The following is a 21,129-nucleotide window of genomic DNA, read 5'->3' on the forward strand; positions in this document are numbered from 1 at the left end:
AGCTCACTGCCGCTGTCAGGAGAGCTTTTATAAATACATTTGTTTACGAACTAATGGTGCAAGAAGTGAACGAAGCATCTGGTGAGGCAACACATTTGAAGGGTGGGAGCCGGAGAGATTGGATTTGAGATGCAATCTGGCACCTCTGTCAAACTTTGTTCTTAAGTCATGAAAAAAACTGGTCTGAGGCACAAACGTTTTTGTTTTGGTAAATGCTACATTGTTGTATGGACCAAGACTGTGACTGAGGGGAGAGAAGATGAAGAATAGAATCGGGGGAAACCCGGAAATAAGATCAAATTCTGTTATTGTTATGTGATTCTAGTAGGTAATTCGTGGCAACTAAATATGAGTTCTTCACACTAACATTAGTTTAACATAAAATCCCGAAAGAGATGAACATCATTCCTTTACATTCCAGGATATGTAAAGTGACAGTTCAGAGTCATGACTCGAAATGGCCCTCTAGGCATCTGACACCAACATCCTTACGGAGTGTGTGGATGTGGAATCTTCAGCAAGACCAAGACTGTTATAGACCCTGACACGGCGATGAGCAACTCGGCGAGTCGCTTGCTTGGCAACGATATGATGGGAGCTCTGCAGTCCTGCGGTGAGTGGTGTCATGGTGAACTCACCTCGGGTGTCAGGGCGTTGTTGTCAGTGGTTTGGCTGGACAGCAGGACATGAGTGAATCCCTCCTCTTTCCTGACCACGATGTCTCGGTATCGACAGTTGCTCTCGTTCTGTCGCACGTTGTACCTGAGCCTTTTGTCGAACACATAGCCCTTCTCCTCGGCTAGTTTCCGCTTGACTGAACTGTGCAAATGCATCTTGTCGTTGGCCAGAGATGAGTCTGTGAGAGAAAGGAGACAGCATGTATGCAGACGATCAAATATTAGACATTTTGATTCCGTAGAAATATTGTAGAATTCATGAAATAATTTTACACATTCCGTCATTACTAAAGAAAGATCTGGAAGTGAATGTGGAAAAGCCAATTGAACGACCACAAAACAACCTGAAAGTGAACTTAATAATAAAAAAAATAATAAGAGAAGATAAAAGAATAATAGTTTAGTCTTTTAGCGGTGTGAGTTAAATGGCAGGGCAACATTTTGAAATGACAAGTGGTTGATGGGGCAAAGGCTTTGATGAAGACCACTTGACGCAACTCCTTGATAGGATACTTCGAAAACCAGCACTAGCACCAGCTTTACTTGTTTACACAACTGCATACCATGTCCAGAAGTTCAGTTTATCACCTCCATTGAACCAACACACACTAACACTAGAATCAAATGTTAAAATACTACAAAGCAAAGTTCATCCACCCATCATCTGAAACACACATAAAGGACTTTTGGGCAGCCTTTCCAGGCACATTTATCTTCGGAATTTGCGGGGGAACAGTGTTAAAAGGAGCATAAATTACTGTAAAAAAAATACAGCCACATACTTCTTAAAATCTATGATTAAAGGACAGCAGATCAGAGCAAATGGATTCATAGACTCCAGAGGTCAATATACGAGATGTAACACGCTGGCACTTTTCCTCAACATAAGTGTGTTACATCTCATATATTGGAATTTCTTTCACACCAACCTTTCTGTAAGACTCTGCATCAGATGTGGCACATCTGTCAGAGCTGCAATGAGGGTCTGCTGTGGGAAATTGCAGCAGCTCCTCACATCATCAGCTGCCCGCGGCACTGTCCACATTGTTGTTATTCATCAAAACGTCCTCACAATCACCAGGTTTAAATGAAATGCAACCTTCTCATTTCCCCAATCTAAAACCCTTAAAGGAGTGTAGGTATTTTCTTTCCTCGTTGTAATAATCCTTCAGTCCCCTTCACACCCTGACTGGCAACCAATTAATGAAATGTGCAAAAAAAAACACAAAAAACATTCTAGGCACCTGCAGAACATACAATACTGGAAAAAAAAAACATCCAAACTCTTTAACCGCCCCCTTTGAAATGATTGGATGGTAATACTTTAGTAGTATCTGTGTTGAGACAGACAGGGAGATGAAGTTGAGACAATATCGTCATACTGACCTACTTTCATGTTGAATCACCACCATTTTGTTCTACGCTTTAAATACGGTTGCTGCTGCTTGCTAGCTGCGTCCCTTATGTGTGTATATTTTAGCTTGACACATCAAAACAAATGAAAACCATGGCGGACGCGAGGGATCGGCCTGGTTCAAGGAATAATGATCTTTTGGCTTGTGCTATTTGACATTCAAGTGCGGTCAGTAAAAGTTACCACTCATCACTTGGGTCAATCCAGGAAGATTAAAACTTTCACCCTGACTCTTCAACAAAACATACGCATCTTGCACACAGAGAATATTTTCATTCAAAGGCTTTTTCCTTTTACAGGTGTTGTAGCCAGGATGTCAAGATGTAAAAAAAATAAAATAAATAAAATCAGGGTGGCTGGTCAAATACACTTCTTGAACTCATTTTTTTTTTTCTTCATTGCTAAATTCTTGAGAAAAAATGAGTTACATTAAATTTGGAACTCTGGAGCGTGAATTTGGAATTTGGAACATGAAGGTCTGGCTTCACGGCGCTATGCTCTAACCACCAGGCCACTGACCAGTCACAAACATATGAGATCTGACGTTTACACATGGAGAACATATTTTTGTAGAAATATCCACATTAAAGCTTATTGTTTCCATGACAACAACAATAATATATTCTTGTGGTGACCTTTCATCTGGCTTGAGCAGTACGCCACCCTGTCGCATGTGTCTGAGGCAGGTTAAACGTGGACGTAGCTTTCGGATGTAACTTTGGTTTTCAGTGTTACAGTTGGTAGTGAAAGTGGGCTGTCCGGTAATGTAGCAAGGTGTGTGAAGTTATGGGTCGATCTACTCTTGAGAGGACCAATTCTTGGGGAAACACCTACTTGTGAGGACATTTGGCTCAGTTACGACTGGTTTGCCGGTCATTACAGGGTTGACCCTGAATTTGAGGACAAAGTCTTCAAAATAACTAGGACATTGGGTTTGTTTAGTCTAGCCGTTTGTTTTGGATGGTTAGGTTTAGGATGAGAGTCAGGGGGAAACAATAATAGTATACAAGTCCTAACAAGGACATAAATAAGAACTTGTGAAAAGGGTGTATGGCAGTCCTAAAAGGGGACGCTTGTTTTTTTGCAGTGGGGCTTCATCCCCCCCTCAACTCGAGTACAGATTGTAGCGTTCAGTCTAATGGCGTATGGAGAGACTTGCACGTACAGTTATCTACACTGCTCAGAAGCAGAATAACATTGCAATGATAGTTACATTTCGAGGCAAAACTTCAGTTCCACTAATGTCCGAGGTCACAGCAAACTTATTTTGACACGAGTGAGATCATGTTTTTCATCCAAGACGGAGCAGCCACTAATTTAAGAAGCGACCTTGGTGATTAAATTGGTCTGGGAGCATTTTCGATAATTCATTTACTTTTATCTGGACACTTTCAGCTGGCAGGCATGTCGCAAATGTGCCAAGATAGCTTCCACCTATTTCTGTAATCAGGGGAGGGTTTGACGTGCGAGCTGTCACGGCAGGAATCACGGATGTCGAATATTCCTTGATTGCATGAATATTCAAGGGAGAGAACGCAGGAATCTGAGAGCGTGTTTCTGGGACCGGAATTTCACATCTGAGATATAGTCAGTTCACTGACTATTCTTGTACTTAGCACTTTTACATGCAGTATTTATTACGAAAGAAGTAAAATACAGAACTTCAACTAACATCATAATGGAAACTGGCTACATGGTGCTGTTCCCACAGCATTGTTTAGAGAAACACTTACTTTTTACATTTATAGTATAGAAAGGTCCACTATGGCACAGATCAGAACCATCCAAGATTGAACAGTAAGAGTGAGCACAGATCAAAAGCCATGGACCTTCATGCAAAGTCCACAAGATTGTTATACTCTTTGGAGAAGGAGCGTTGTTACCTTAGAGAAAACTCTCAAACAAATGAGGACAATAAAAAGTTGTTCCTTTTCTCGTCCATGTGCATCACTCTCAAGACAAAGGACGGATGTCACATCCATAGCAGGCTGTTCTTCATAACTTGGAACCAACAAATGGAAAAAATAAACAGATGAACTCAATGGAGGGAATTTATAAATGGACCAGAGATGAATCTAGATTTTCTATCTTCAATTCCTCTGCAGCAGTGACACGCTACACATCACGCCTTTATTCACCACCACCATCACTGGAGCCACAGCCTGAATCTGGATGACGGCCAACTTTCTTAAATTCAGTTACGCTAAAATGGATGTCCTCATTGGCCCCAACTCCCCTCAGTTAAACGAGGAAAGTCAATAGACAACTTCCTCAGTCTACAACTTAACTGTTTGGCAGCAACCTCTCATCATCCATCACCTAGGCGGCTGGAAAACAAAGTTCCTGAATATGAAACATTCTACAAAAAATAAAGTGCAGCTTGTGCCATATTCAACTGGCAACTGGCAAGAACAAGATTTAACTTGTTGTAGTCGCTTAGTTGCAGTTTTTTCCTCCTAAAAAAACTATTTCTGAGCAGACAGGTAACTTCTTTTCTGACCAGCTACAATTGCAGCCTAAAGCTAAGAGCAGGTCAGTGGCTGGCCTTGGCTTAAGCCTTGGCTTGATACAGTATCTTGCTTTAAATTCTGCCAACTCAGGGGAGTGGTGGTAGCACTTGGCTCTCTCCGCAACTGTTTTTCAGCTTCGGGAGATCACTAAATACAATCTTCTACATGCTTGCTTGAGAGCACTCTGGCTGACTGTCATAATATTGACCTGGTGGGAGGGCTTGTTGTTCAGTGCCCGCCTTGTGGCCGAGCAGAAGGGGACAGTGACTGACTTTCAGACCTTTGCAGAGTTGTATAAGATCTGTAGAACCTCCAAAACAAGAACTCAGCGCCATGAAAAGGTATGTGGAGAGCTCTGCCCCCTATCTAGAATCAAGTGATCATATCTTCCTCTCAGCAGCTCCCTGCTGACTCTCCTGCAACCACTATTTATCACGATCATTCTAGTTCCAACTTAAGCAGCTCCAATTCCCTTAATGGATTTGTCTTTATTTCCATGGTTCTGCGTCTAACCAACAAATCAAAATCTTTTGTGTCCTTCTCTTTTCAACACCCAGGACTAGCACCCTATACGGATGCTTTACTTCAGCTTGTGTCAAATGACAGATCTCATCTGCCTACCTGTCATATCCCCTGAAGTATTTCAGACCACAATGGGGACGGACGATAAAGGGGGGAGGAAAAAAAATCCTCATAATGATAAAACACATGATAAATACATTTTCATTCTATCACAAGTCTATGACACACTACATTCCATCTTATAAGTTGAACCATTTTACAATTAAACAGTTACTACTCTACCTGGTACCTCTGTATTACTGGAGTTTGCCTCCAACATCTACAAAGATTATTTTTATGTTAATATAGAGTAGCCAAAAAGGTGTAAAGATGGGCAGTTCAACGAGTCTCTCGTACAACCCTGTTGTGTTCGTAACCTCACAGACTGTTCTTCCCAGGGTTTAACTGCAGCAGTGCACGAGTGCTAGGTGATGTTTGTCGCACCATGGCGGCTACTGAAAGAGACGTTCTGTTAATATATCCACTAAGATCAAGGCAACATCTGTTGCTGTTGTTGAGATGTGATGATTTTTCTGTGGGTAGAATGTAGCCATGGCGGGGATCAGTTTTTGCTCGAGCGGGCGTTTTCCTTTACACCCCTGCATGGGTTGATCCCTGATCTGACAACGCTGACAAAAATAATATTTGGGCCGCTTGATGTAGCACAAACCAACATTGACTTAGAGTCTCAGCTTCTACTAATGTCACTATTGAGAGTTTATTGTATTCAAAATATGTTTGCAGCAACAATCTTGAACCAAAGTCCTTTGGACTCTTCATCACTATAAATACAGTAGACACTGGTGTCACACGCCGCGGAGGTGGAGAGGTGCATGCCGTCATGGTCTCTTCATATTAATGTAAATGTCGTGCATTTTAATCGCGAGATTGTCCTTAGCAGTAAACTATCGACCATACCTAGATTACAATTTAAGAAGGAAGGCCTCCATCATTTCAGGCTGGTGCTGCTAACATCACAAACATTTAAGAGGCTTCTGCATCATTGGAGAACACAGCGAAGTGATATCAGGGGTCATCATCTCCAGCACTGTTGGCACAGACCAGGAGGTTGGTAACACACTGCCACACGCAGCTCTTCAACCTCCAGATTGTGTCTCCTTTCAGCATTGACTAGTGATGGGTTGGTCATGACTCAAACGGCTTAGAGAGCTCTTTAAAATGAACAGGATCTAGCATTTGTCCCTCTCCTCCCCTGAAACATAATTTGCTTGTATGGTTATGAGGTTTTTTTTTTCATGTCAGAAGGAAGTGGTGTCAAGTCCTGGTACAGAAGGGCAGTTTGAATACAGGTGGAAAACAGCGGTGCAGTGGAGAGCGTTCACTTCAACAGTTGAATGGATGCAACAGTGTCGACAAGAGGACAAAAGCTTCCTATGGAAGTTAAGGTCCTTCAACGTGAGCAGCAGAGAGAAAGTACCGTCAGTCAGAAACTCATTGCCCGCCGGACTGATCAGGACATGCTTCTGAGGCTCCTTTGTGCTGGCAGAAGCTTTATGACTCAATTACAGTGTATAACCTTGACAGGATTAGTTTCTAGGTCACCGTTAATATCTGTAACATATCCATAAAATTCATCTGAACACTAATATCCTTTGTAGCACTTAACTTCATGTGCTAAAGGACTTTCACAACCCGCCCAAAAATAGACGGAAAAACGAGAAACAAATGAAAGTGTGGCTGAAATATTCAACTACAATTTGAAAATATAACAATAAAAAAATGAAAGACACAACCTTAGGATACATCCACATCATGTCGATAATGGTGTGACCTGTGTTGACTGTCAGGCCAAACAGCGTCAAAGCGTGATGTTCCAGTTCACAAGGCATCTTCAGGTGACTTTTGAATGTGTTTGGTCGAGAACGTTGCTAGTTGCAGAGAAAATTGTTGCCGTTATTGCTGTTTGACAGCAGAATTGAGGTTGTCATGCTCTTTCATTGGGTGGCTGAAGTGAAGGCCCCCTGTAATACTCAAGGCTCTCCACTGTTGGACACACAAAGACAGACCAACACATACATCTAAAGCTAACCGACAATCTAGGGTCACCAACTGACCGCTGCATTTATCTTGGACAGTGGGAGGAGCACAAAAGCATGGACTCACCATGAACCTAAGGTTTCCAAATGATGGACATGAACAGTGGAGATGCAAGTACGGGGCAAAAATGTTCTAACACATATATTTTAGTTCCTTTTTAATTGTAAAACAGGCAACAATCACACTCACGCATGAGCAAAGGCAACACTTCCACGTCGTTTTTTTCAAGAAGGGATGCTTTCATTATCTTTAAGAATTTTTAACACTCACTGCGGCACTTCAGAGTACTGTCAGCATTCCTGCATAAAATGCAGTTTTACGCAATTGTTAATTCCACATACTATGACACATTAACCTGCTTCACCTTTTGAAGGCCTGTTTTGACCCAGTGTTGTCACTGAAATAAAATCCTAATGCAAATATTGAATTTAAATGACAAACTGGTGCCAGATTTCCAAGTTCTAGAAACAGCCTACTCTAGATTTATAAGTCATGACTCACCACCGCACTGCAAACTTCTTTCAAACTTTCCCCTTAATAAACAAACTAGGATAAATTTAATCATGGTGCATTGCAACAGTTTTCAACCTCCTTGCCAGTCCTTCCAGACATCTTGATTAATATGAATGTAATGGACAGCCTTTAAACTCGTGCTAAGTGCATTTTTGAAGAGCTTTGAAGAGCTTTTTTCCTTTGGAGGACTGCGGAGTGGGGCAACTTTGAATAGTAGAAAAATGAAAAGTAAATTTGAACAACTAATAAAGAGCTAATTTAGTTGTGTCTAAGGAAATCAACACAGCTTCCCAACAGCTGAAAAACAAACACCTTTTTTCTTTTTTGTTATGACCATTTTTTAGTGACTGATGCCCACGTGGGCAGGAAGAGCCGTAAACCACTATAGAGGCTTCATTGAACGTCATGTTAAGTGCAATACACATACATACACTCCAACAGTAGAAGAATCTGTCATTGTCCAGGAGTTAGCAATTGCTAATGCCACTAAATTATGTAACAAGTTGACATAAACCACCTTCCAAGTTAAGCAAGTTTGACAACAATCATTAACTCCACAGTCTCTGGACTGTGACCCATGACTGAAAAGTTATCAGTGCCTGCTGACACAAAAAAAGACTTGGGTTAGAACACATTATAGCTTTAATATAAGGTACAAAACGCTTGAGGGGAGTGAATCTTCTATCTCTCAATGCGATTCCGATTTGTGGGGCCACGATTTGATATAATACATTTGATATAACATGAATTTTTTTCTTCTCTGGAGGCTGGACTTTAATTTGGGTGCCACTGGGGATCTGGCATTGGTTTCCCAACTGTCAATACTAATGCCTTTTTGTAAATGCAGCATTAATCCAGCTGATTGTATTCCAGCACACCACTTCCTGTTAAGGAAGCACTTTGTCCCACGGGATACACATGAAACCCGGAATGACGCTAGCTCCAGAGGGTTTGTGGTTGTATTATGGTACAGCTACTTGATGTGGGATAACTGGTTAATTTTAGTTGAAAATGAATAAATAGAAAATAACAAAATTTGCAACTGTATGAAAGTTCTATTTTTTTTTTTTAAAGAAACCACTTCTTTGAAAAAAAAAGAAAAAAAAGCACAACAATATCACCAGCAGTGGAAAATATGGATGTGAAAGCACTGGCAGAGTGTATTTTACTTCAATGTGTCTTGTCTGGCATGACGTGACCTGTATGCTTCGCTCTCGATACAGAGCCAGCACACTACACTTCGTACTCTACTGCACTTCTGCTGCAACAAATCTTCGTATATAGGCAAAAGCAAACATTCATGTTTAAGGAAATAAACATATTTGCCCAATAAACACTGGCTTTTGACTATAGTTGCTATTGAGTTGCTGGTTTGTCCAGAACCAGAAGTTAAAACATCCAGTTATTTTTCACTCAAGCCAAGCTCCAACTAGAGCTCCTTAAAGCCCCATAAATTGTGCATTAGATTCATAAATTTCAGGCCTCAGACATGCGTTCTAATGTCAACACTTATTACAAACCTCACATTCTGACTAACTCAGAAGTTTTTTTTTGGATATTCATCAGTGAGAACCAATTTAATATCAAGGGTCCATTTGACCACCGCTACAACTAAATACTAAGCTGCTCAGAGAATGACTGATTATTTGGTAACTGTGTAAACATATTTCTTCTAAAAACTTCATAAAGTATATAAATTGCTCTCTCTGTAGTCTTACCCAGCTCACTGATAAAGTGCTGACCTGAAGTATTCACATCACCGAACTCCTCCTTGACTCCATCCGACGGTGGCTGATGTGGTCGAGCAGGTGCCCTGTATAAGTGTGTCTCCATCTCTCCATTCTGGAGTCCATTATGTGGCTTTCTCAACGGGGCCACAAAGCGGGGTGCCCCGAGCGGAGGAGTCTTGTACATGATGGTTTTTCCCATGCGGTGACCAAGTGCATTCCCAGGTGTGCCGTCCAACTTCTTCTGCTTCTGAGTGGACGCAGACCCTCGACTTCCAAGGCCTACGACGGTGCCTACTCGTACCCCCACAGCCGGGCCACAGCTGCTTTTCTTCTGGCGGACTTCAGCTCTGGAATTGTCTCTGGCACCTGTGTGGCTGGAGATGAGTGTTCTACCCCGGTTTTTGGGGAGCTTGCCTTGTTTGTGCGAGTGCAATTGCAAGCTGTTGAACTGATCAATGAACTCCTCGCAGTGCAGGAGATGATGCTCAGGCTCCCACGTGTCTTCTTTACTTCCATAGCCTTTCCACCTAATGAGGTACTCCAATTTGCCCTTTTTGTTGCGCCTTTTGTCCACAATCCGCTCCACCTACAGCCGGAACACACAAAAAAATAAATCAGAAAAAAAATCCAAGTTTAACTCGACAGCACATCTTAGTTTCACCACTCAAGATGAAGCAACCATGACAAACCAACAACAGTCAGGTCTCTATCTGGCACACTGCCTCTCTAAAATGAAATGGAAGAGACGTTAAAAGAAAAAGCATCAATACTCCTTTTGCGAAGGGAGGTGTAGAAGTGGTGTGGCGGAGCAGATCTAAAACTAAGACTAACAGTCCCATCACTGCAGGCAGAAGTAATGAAGAGGCCATGTGGGTGCTTGCGGCTGGATTAGTCTGTAGCTGATTGAGCTTCTTAGCCTCTGTAAAATCATCAATGAACAATGAAAGAAGTGCTTTGACCTTCACAATACTCCCACTGCTCTGCACTGGTTGTTTCAATGGTTTCAATGTTTGAAATGTTTCCCATACTGGAACGAGACATACAGAAAGGTTCTTTGGCCACCTCTCTGAATGATTGTTGGTATTCTGTCACTTCTCATCCTAGTCCTCTTCATCAACTGGGGCCCTTGTGTCTCTTTCCTGGCTTCCTTATCTTCTGCATTCATCATGATTTCCCATTTTCCATGATGTCCCAAGAAACAATACTTTTGTACTGAAGTTATTCAGTACAGAATAACTTCCTCCTCAGCAATGGAGTGCTCATACTGCCCCTCCCAAATTCTCGATGGAACTGACAGTGGCAGGAAGAGCACCAAGCATTCATCACCCAAGATTGTCTTAATAAAGCAAGTGTGGTGAAAACAGGAAACTTCAACTCATCAATAAAGCAGGCAGTAAGAGTCATGTGTGGTGCTACTACAGATGGGACAGATCCAGTATTGGGCGCAATTAAACGTTTTCGCCGGATCCAAAATTAACAATCCAAACCAGCAGAGATTTCTGATCCATGAGTCGCGTCTGAGCTTCATGTTGGATAAAATTTCTTCCTATCAGCAGTAGAATCGACTGCCTGAACGGCGGTGTGTCTCAGTGAGAAGAGGAGCAATGAGACACTTAATTCCAGTGGTACGCTCTAAATACAGTAAATGTGACTCAGTTGGAACATGGAAATTACATGCTTAAACACAGCAAAAAATATATTGACATCCCATGAGGCAGACCGACGACAAAGCGCCTCTGCAAGTCACAGAACCATTGAACCATTGCTCTGACACACTGATTCTGGACCTCTGAAGTTAAACTATTTAATCAGTCTGAACACAGCTCCTCGCTACCTGTCAACTTCCTTGACGGTCATAGAAACCAGGATGACTACAGAGCTCACAGCAGTACCCTTCATCACAGAGGTGGAACTACTCATAGGTATATTTTCACTGAACTAAATGTAAACTGGGAGAGCATGACGCAGTCGGACTTAGTGGCTTGATCGAGCTATCGCCATTGTCTGGCAACTCTCTGCATGTAACCGCAGTCTAGGACACCATCGCCTCCTTTTTGGATACTGAAGCCATCGCATATGAAATGTGGTCATTGAATTGATGTCAGATGGAATTTAAGATGTTTAAAAAAGAAGAAAGAAAAGTGAAGCATCATGTTGCACACAGCAATCCGAAAAAGTGAGCAATGAACTATATCCTCTACATTAAATTTCATGTTTTATAATCATATGGCTTGGTGTGCTGGTGTATGTATTTGACAGAGTTGTGTGGCCCACAGCGAAACACCTTGTATTTTAAACCAAATCGTTTTAACACTGTATTTTAGCGATATCTGCGCGAGCAAGTGATGTGAATTGAATGATTCTGAGCCATATGTGAGGCCTGGATAGCCTTGGGTTGAATCGTTGCGAATTTTAACACGGAGACATTCAAAAACAACTGATCAAGCATTTTCTTGGGCTGGAAGTTTCCAGCAAAGGATTTAAAGCCTCTTTGCAATTAATGAGGATGCTGAGGGCGCCAGACAACGTTGTACTTGCTGAAACACACAAAAGTGAATGGTAGGCTGAAAGACTGAAATCGCGGGCCAATGGAGTTGGTGATATCTGTTGTGAGACCACCACAGGCAGGATTTGTCATCAATGTTTACTTCACTTCTGAAGTTTACTTTGCGATTACCATTTCCATTTGATTCGATTTACACTCCCATATTATTTCTAGAACACTTCCTGGCCTATTCTCGACCATAATGAATCTCAATTCCAACCCCAATATAGAGGCTGAATAAATTAGAGTGCTCAGTCTTCTGCCGGGGACAAATAGCCGAGCTGCTCTTTTATTGCAGAGTAGTCATTGAAGCCCAGTTGGAGTCTTGAAAGGCCAAAACTACTTGACAACCTCTCAACATTTTTGAAACTTTCCCGGTAAGGGGGACACCATGGGGGAAGATCCAGGGCTAGAGGAAGAGGCATGTCTTTGGCAAGGAGAGTGTCATGTGAGACATGACAGAAAAAACACAATAAACATCATATAATAGCATATAACAAGACTAAAGGGAACAATACAGGTATTTGGGTCAAATTTTTAGATTATATACACACACACATATATATATATATATATATATATAGTTGATGTCCAAGAGAACCTAACTCATATGTATTTGCTTGTAATTTAGTAAGAGGCCCAGATTTCTGCCCAGATTTTATCACTGTCATGAGGAATTGATTGATAGAGTTGTCAGTAAGAATTTTTTTCTACCTGGACAGTGGCTTTCATAAGCCCTCCGCTGCAGCTAAGGACAGATCCAATCCAGTATCGGTATCGAGCGCTGATAAGTCATCCACTGACTCCACATCAAACAGCAAGTGTAAGAAAATCTTGAAGCAGTTGATGGGTAAGATGGAAGCTGGCAGGATGTGTAGTTGAAAAACTGAACTTTATGTTAGTTAGTTCATATTATAGGCGAAACACTCAAGTAGATCACACATGAAATGGGTTGAAAGGTATACTCCAGGTAAAAAATAAAATTGAACTTCTTGGACTGCAGCATAAAGTGCAACATGTTGCCAGGATTCTTGCAACAATATAAAATATTTATAGGCAGCAAGCTGCATACATGAATTAGAAGCAGCGCTTTATAATGCGTGATGCATTTAAACAAGCGCCTCTGATGACCTCATCTGCCAGAGCTCACCTAAATAGAACTTCTTTTCAAAGGGAGGATGAATCATTCCCATTGTTCGAACCAAATCTTCAACCCCCAATAATGACGCGCGGATTTTAATTTCATGTTTGGTGTTCTTCCTCTTCATTGGAATTTTTGTTTACTCTGACTCACACGTTGAGTTGGAACAAAATCATGAACTGACAATATTGACACAGTCACACATAAGCTCACTACATGCATCAAATCTTAAGTAAATATAAAGACATGCTTGGATATTGAATCTTGATTGTTATATATTTTGCTGTCACTCAGTTCTTCTCAATCATATTTACAACCATATCATTTCTGAGCCTTGTGTGATGGCCGTCACTCACATTTTTTTTACACCTAAATCACACACATTCTTTTCCCTCACTCCACTTCTGAATGGCATCAGGTTTTGGGGCGAGCCAGACCACCCCACTACACCAATCAGAGGTACCAGGGTAGGATCAGAGGCAGACTGAGGAAGCTTTGATGGAGCAGTGCTGGGTGTCAGGATTATACACGGTGGCCTTAAAAGGATTATATGTGTTTCATTATAAATTCTTCCACCATTGATTTTTTTCTCTTGGTGGAGTGTGAGGGAAATAAGAAGTTCTTCGACTTTCATTTTGTATGATGGAATCGTGATTTTGAGGGAAAAAAATAGACAATTTAGTGCAGAGTGTTTGTGCATCATGTACATGTTATTTCCATTCCTCACCACAGTCATTTCAACAGGATTTAAGTGCACCAAAACACTCAAGTTTGCATTTTCATTTGACTCTTTTCAAACATGCGATTAACAACTTTGAACAGAAAAGATCAATAAAGGTTTCAAGTGAGACGTCACGGTGGCTGTTAGCTCTGCTGAGACAGACTTTGGCGTTGTAGATCAGATGAAAAAAGTCCATCATCCTGCCATGAAGGTTGTGGTCCAGTCAGAGTAGTGCTTCTCAATTATTTTCTGTTGCGCCTTCCCCCAGGAAGAAGTAAGGTTCTTCCTCCCCCCCAACTCTGTAAATAGTATCATATCTATAAAATTACTATAAGAACACCTCTGCATAACATTGTATCCTTGTTACAATAAAGAATAGCTTTATTAAAATGTTTTTTGTCTGTCTAAGAAGACTAAGTGCATCAATTACCCTGAAATTAAAAAGAAAAATCATGAGTGGATGTGCAGTTACACTTTAAACTAGTATGGCAAAAAAAGTATGTTAACCAAGGTCACGTGCATCCCCGCACGGCATTGCTCCGCGACCCCCAGGGGGCCCCGCCCCACTATTTGAGAAGGACTGAGTTAGAGGAGCATCAGGTTAAGGGGGAAAAAACTGGAAGTCGCGTTTTTGACTTGACTTTGTTCGCTCTGACTGCGAGTGTGTGGCAGAACAACACACGCTTGAAACAAAAGGGCAAAGAATGTGACAGAGACATACCAAATTCAAACAACATTCTAATATCACATCACACACCTCAACCTCAGGAATTGCCAAAGTCAGCCTGCTTTACATATCTCGACTATTCTCCTACAGTCCTTAACTACACCCATGTCCAAAGTTCTTTATCGACCATGTCCACTGTTCAGTCCTCTTGATGTGTTTAAGTCATTTTAGCCGTCTCTCTGACGCAGCCATTTCCAAGCTTGTTCTTCCTACACACTCAAAATGAAATCTCTGCATCTTCATCTGGGAACTCAGTCGCCTGCCATTGTGTCCGTGCTATAGTCTGTAAACCATAGATCACGGCAGGTCTCACCTCTCTCATGGAATGCTTCCTTATCACTCAAGCTGCTCCCAGTCCGTCACCCCTCGAGTCGGTCAGCCATATCACTGACTGCAATTTGTACTTCTCAACCCTTGATCTCTATCCATTAGTCATAATGACAAACATCCTGCTTCATGATAGTTTTTTTGCTGACTATAAACCCAAACAACAACCAGCTGCTACTTGATCCTATGAGCTTCGTCCAAGTCCCGAATATGAAATGACAGTAACACTATCCAATTACGAGTGCTGGAACACATCACTGTAATCTAAGCACGAGTCAAATATGAGGATGAGGAACATGAAATCTTTGTCCACAGTCTTCTTCGAGCTGGGCTTGCCAGGACATTCACTCGACAACTTCTCCCGGACCCCATGAGGCTTTACAGCTAATGTGTGGGTGACGGAGCCTTTCATCCTCTGAAAGAGACACCAGTCATCTGCCCACGGTTTCTTCCTGGAGCTCCACGTCACCTCAATTGCCTTCTTTCAAAGTCCATAACCAATAATTTACTTTAGTGACGCTGCAATCGAGTGGCCAACAATTATGACCAGATGATGTCCATGAAAAAGCATATGATCGGTACATGCCGCTCACTGCCTTTCAAACAAAATCTTTTCACCAGATTACTCTCACACTGAATGAAATGTTTTGACTGAATAATCGCAACATCTTGCCTGCAAGGTTTTTATACTTAAGTTTCTCTAAAAAAACAGTTTGTCTAAATTTAGGTTTTCCCCACATCATTTACCCAGAAGCTCTGATCATAACTATATTTTCATTACCAAATAATAATCAATCATTATGATCAGTATCGAGGATCTACTGCATAAAAATCCCTAGTATTGCAACCAATTCCTGACGCATGGAAGCATGGTCACTGGTTTGTAGGTCTTATTCCTAAAGCCTGCAACATTCTGTCCTTTCTTGTGATCACTGTTACAGCAGGTTCTTATAAGATAAAAAATAATAATGTAATTATAATGTTCAAGACCGACTCAACAATCTCGAGATGCAATTTGTGAATGAGCCAGACTGTCTGAGACAGACATTTTAGCTGGCACAAGACACTGTCTGGAACTCACAAACTCCCCAGTGTATCAGTGATGGGAACATGACTCAGAGATCTGAACAAGCTGGGGTAATCTATCAAAGCTCAATATATCAATAATAACTGCTGTAACAATGAAGAGAGGAGATAGTTCTATATGTCACAGAAATTCTACATCCATCATCCTTGGCTTATACGAGTTTGAAGGAGGCAGCAGCCCGCGGGCTGACTCCCCTCCACCTGGAAACTTCCTTTGAGGTCCCCAGAGAAATACCTGTTACTTGTAATTTTCAATGTGAATCTTGATTTACCCTTCATCTACCATAACAACGCAATGTAATGGCTACTTTTCATAGCAGTGTTGCACTGTCGATCCAATGTTGCACTCTACCCTCGCTCCATAACACAAGACCTGGGATACCAAAATTTAACATGAGGCCACTAAAGAAATAACTCCAATCTAATCATAAAATTATGAAGGGCAACTGAGATAAAGGGCAGGCCTGGGACAGTATAATCCTTGCTACGAAGATTTATTGCCAGCAATCCAGGTCAGAGGCTAACACTGCTCATTCAGTGACCAAATGGGTTTTTTATTATGTGATATAGTACTCTTAGTTCAGGGTTATCAAGCGTCGCTTTTTTGCTTGTGCGGTTCAGTGTCAACATGAATTGTATAGGACGATCCTTTATACATTTTTTTAAAAAAGTATTTCATATTGATGAAATGAATAACAATCATGTTGCTGTCATGACGCTTACATTGTAAAGTGAGAGGTTTTCTGTTGTTTGTATGAAGAAGATCTATCACCATGAAGGCTCATTAGGAGCTTTCTGTCACATCTTCAGCACCACAGAGTCCCTGTCAAATCTGACTAGGAAACGGTGTGGGCATAAACACATAAAATAAAATAAATAAATAAGCAGCCGCATTCCGTTGTTGAAGACAGGAGGTACGCTATCAGCAGCTAATAGCCAGGTATTCATTCACTGGACATGTAGTCGATGAGAAGAGGCGCGGTCTGTCAGCTTAGAAGGCAACATCCGGTATTTAACAAGTAAAGTGTACATTGTAGGTTTGATCTGTTCATTGCTCACTGAAACGGGAATATAAGATACTTATTTTAGATTAAGCCCTTTGCCTGTATATTTGCTTTAAAAGTTGCAATGTTTTCGATACAGTGTAGTTCCGTATTACTGTTATTTCGTCAGCAAAAAACGGTTTCGGCGAGATGGGACTTGGGGGATGGGAAAAATCGTCAGTCAGTAACGGCCAAAAAAATGGTGATTGATGAACCCCGTAGTTTTTACGGTACACTGGCAACTTCATCAAATAACAGCACTAACTGTGCCTGTTATTTGTCCACAGTAGAATTTAAACACACTTTTGCCGCAACACAGCAATGTGAGGAGACAGCAGCAGGTCCAATTGATAAATCAGCAGAGCAAAACCTCTTCAAATGATGAACAACTTAAAATGCGTGACAGGTTTTTTAAACATGTTGAGGATCTTCCACTCATCACGATCTGGTTCTGTTGCTACCAGTCAGATTTGTGCCTGTGTCCTCTGCTCGAAGCACAAATTTGAACACCTTGTCTCTTGCAGTGTTTCCCCCAAAAGGAAATTAAAAGGAAAAAAAAGTCAGAATGTTGTATTTAGTCAAAATCACCAGCCCTTGGAGGACTGGGTCTGGGCCAAGGACACGGGAGGGAAACTTTTGCAATCAAAAGAACAGCCAGTCAGAAAAACTGTATGGAGCCACGAAACACAACAGAGGATACAGACAACATTTTCCTTATAATTTTTTCAGTAGTCCTAGTTGAAACAGCAGTGCAGTATGTACAAGTCAAATGCTGAAGTACACTGGACCAAGGTTATTATAGTTAACAAAAACTAATGAAAAACGAAAACTAGAATTGTAAATGACATTCTTTAAAAATAAAATAACAGTTTTTCAAACGATAACTAAGTGAAACTGCATTGTCTGTTTACAAAACCCAAAACAAACAAAAAGAAATATTCATTTTTGTCTTTTTATTTAATAAAAACAGCATTTTGAGATGATTTATAATCTTTTATTTTGGCTTGGCTGGTTTTACGACAGCTGTTGGCCAGATGCGCCATGTCTAGTCCGTGACGTTACATGTGTTGATGTCCCGACCAGACAAAAGCACATTTCCCTGCTTAATCCATTTTTTTAGATGGTGTCTTTTGAGTTTTTATTACTGACTATTTTTGTGACCTATTTCAATATTAACTCTTGTTCCAATACTCCATATTGAAGGGAAAAAAACTAACTAAAACTAATACTAAGCATTTTTCAAAAACTGAAACTAATGAAAAGAAACCAACCCACTTTCAAAAATAATTTAAACTAACTGAATTTGAAAGACAAAAAAATTTAACTAAATAAAAATGAAAAAACTGAAATGAAAAGTCATAAAAAATATAATAACTTGGCACTGGACAAGCTGATTTGATGTTTTTTTAAAACACAGTTTTAAGACTCTAGGGATACTAGTACATATTAATGAGGGTGGCACACCATCAGAAAATTGATCTCTTTAAAAGATGCACTCTCATGAGACCAAACATATTAAAACAGAGTGGAAACATTGAAACAAACATGTAACACATCATGGACGTGAACAAGTCTGTTGCTCACAGACATATGAATAGATGGACGGAAGTCTATTTCTCATTGTTAAAAACTCGCGTTTTTATTGTCACCAACTCAGTAAATGTCAAAATTTACCCCCTTGCTTCAATGTTTCGCTATCGTTTCCTGATTGGCTGCATTCCTTTTTTTTTTTTTTGCGGAAACCCTGGAATCCACTTGAACTCCTAAACTTTGCAAATAATATTTAGATAAAAAATGTATGATTCGAATTTTGCCCAGAAACATCAACATCACATGAAAACAACAAAAACCAAGCCGACATCTCGCTTGACTCCATGAACAGAGAGAGGTGATCAAAGAAAGAGAAGTGCGTGTTAGGCCAAATAGCCTTTTGCAGGTTTACAGCTCCCTTTAAGTGATCATAATAGAGCACAATTGCATCAGTCACTTTTGTCGCCGTCGCTGGTGGGGGCACGACAGAGTGAGATTCCAGTCGTGTGCTGCTGATGCTGCTGGTTGGTCCGCTGGAGGCTACAAGCTTGACAAACTGGCCTTCCATAGCAGAACATGATCAAGCAGCGCTTACTTGTGACAAGAAAAAAATAAGACCGCTTCGGACTGCCTAACGGCTCAACCCTGCCTAAACCGCTAGTGTGTACACGCATGGCTCAGTGTGCGCACATCACATGTAGCCATGCAAGAAAATTACGTCTTGAGGAAGGACATGGGGGATCTTCATTTTAAAGAGCTCTTAAAGCCGTGTCAGTCTCGTCCTACTCATCACTTGCCTACACTGAAGGGAGCCACATTAGGGAGCCGCAGGTCGTCTAAGGCTGTGTCCCATTTCTCACCCTAACACTCGTTTTTGACTCTCGGTTTTGCGCATTCACAAGTAAGTGTAGTGTGTCCCAATAGTCCCACGACTGAGGGCACTTGCCGTTCACCACTTGATCTCTTCAAACCAAGGGAGCTCCAGAGCTGACTTGAAATGAAGTGGGAATATGAAGTATGGATAGATTTCCAGGATTCCAAAGTACTTTATTTAAATACAATGTAGGATAGGACAGCAGGGACATTTTAGTAATGAGGACTACTCTTCCGTTTGTTTACTCTCTCTCGTATCACACGTTAGCGAGCCGAATGGTCGACGCGACAACATGAACAATACAACATGTATGTACAATGGTATGATTTTATTTCTTCTTAACAAACAACAGTGGGCTAACCTTAACATCCTCATATCTCTAACAGATCTACCACCGCAACATATCGGCGAAGCCAGCTTCGGCTACGCCTACTTCAGCTGCGCCCATTTCTTCTCCGTTGGTTCACCAAACCAAGTGAGATTATCAGCGCTGATGCAAGAGGTTGGAAAAACGTTGGAGCTGCATATCCAACACTGGATATGCGGGAAACATAAGACAGCACGGCAGCCAATGACATGTTATCTTTACACGTGACGTCATGAAGTGTCACAATTCTTAGGGACATCAGTCACTTCACTTTGTCGTCGGAGGGCACTTCATAGTGGAGAACACGCAAAACCAAGTGCTAGTGTTAAGTGCTAGTGTTAGGGGGAGAAATGGGACACAGCCTTAGTCTAGGAGTATCATCTTTAGCGTCCCTCGACTCCTCCTGACCGACGGTGTCACTGACATCACTGTAACCTGATACATTACCTAGGTTCAAATTTAGCACCAATCTGTGACCTCATCATGTTTGAAATACCAAGATCAATCAAGCATTTGAAAAAAAAAAGTATTTTCCATAAATGTCAAAATAAAGTAGGCTTAAACACTTTCATATTTGGGAAGCTAATATTAAAAATAATTATGATTATGCCTGAAATGCCTCAGATTCCACTCAGACACTAGAAATCATGCGACAGCATCGGACTCATTATAATATAAGCCTTCGTAAAAATCGGAGTAATAGGAAGCAGTGGATAAAGCAATGGGAAAAACACAAAGGTATCAGACTTGGAAACTGGTGACCTTTCCGATGAAGAAGTATCTGCTTCAGAGCCATGATGCCGCCAAGGAAGAAATATTCTCAATTACAATGTGCCATTTTATCATCAGTCCATAAACAGGACAAAAGAAATTCAAATGCTGCCGCAAATGTCTTTCTTCCCTTTTTATTATACCTTTTTATGCTTGATCTTCATTCAAAAGATTTCCTCTGTGAGACATTTCTTCTCCACAGCCGAGAGGAAAAATGTAGAATTCAAGTGGTGCTTTTGATAACATGACTGTAATATGGTGGTGGAACATTAATCTCAATGGAAATGTATTTATAGTGCAATTAAGTAATATTTCTTAAGCTTGTGTAACCAAGCCCTCAAAGTGAGGCGTGGGCAATACAATTTCCATCACCCATTTTTCAAGAGTAACGTGATGGCTGGTCATTTGAATATGTTAAAAAGGAAAAAATATTCTAGGCAAAAACAGAAAGGGGAATGATGATAAAAGGATTTTGAAATGAATATAAAAGATGCAGTAATAAAAAAAACAGGAAACTATCAAGACGAAAAATAA

At 41.0% G+C, this 21,129-nt stretch overlaps 1 protein-coding gene across 2 annotated transcripts in view; it reads right to left on the bottom strand.

Moving 5' to 3' along the window:
- Nucleotides 1-21,129, bottom strand: part of LOC128759272 (chromodomain Y-like protein 2) — a 33,598-nt gene that overhangs the window by 8,517 nt on the left and 3,952 nt on the right. The window contains exons 2-3 of one of the 2 annotated variants that reach the window (XM_053866100.1): nt 9,452-10,049; nt 639-856 (exon numbers count right to left, since the gene is read on the bottom strand). In XM_053866100.1, the coding sequence (XP_053722075.1) occupies nt 639-856; nt 9,452-10,049 (816 nt within the window). The remainder of the gene's footprint in view (nt 1-638; nt 857-9,451; nt 10,050-21,129) is intronic. The other variant, XM_053866101.1, reaches the window with a different exon arrangement.

This window comes from Synchiropus splendidus, chromosome 5, assembly GCF_027744825.2.
Source record: "Synchiropus splendidus isolate RoL2022-P1 chromosome 5, RoL_Sspl_1.0, whole genome shotgun sequence".
Taxonomy (NCBI): Eukaryota; Metazoa; Chordata; class Actinopteri; order Syngnathiformes; family Callionymidae; genus Synchiropus; species Synchiropus splendidus.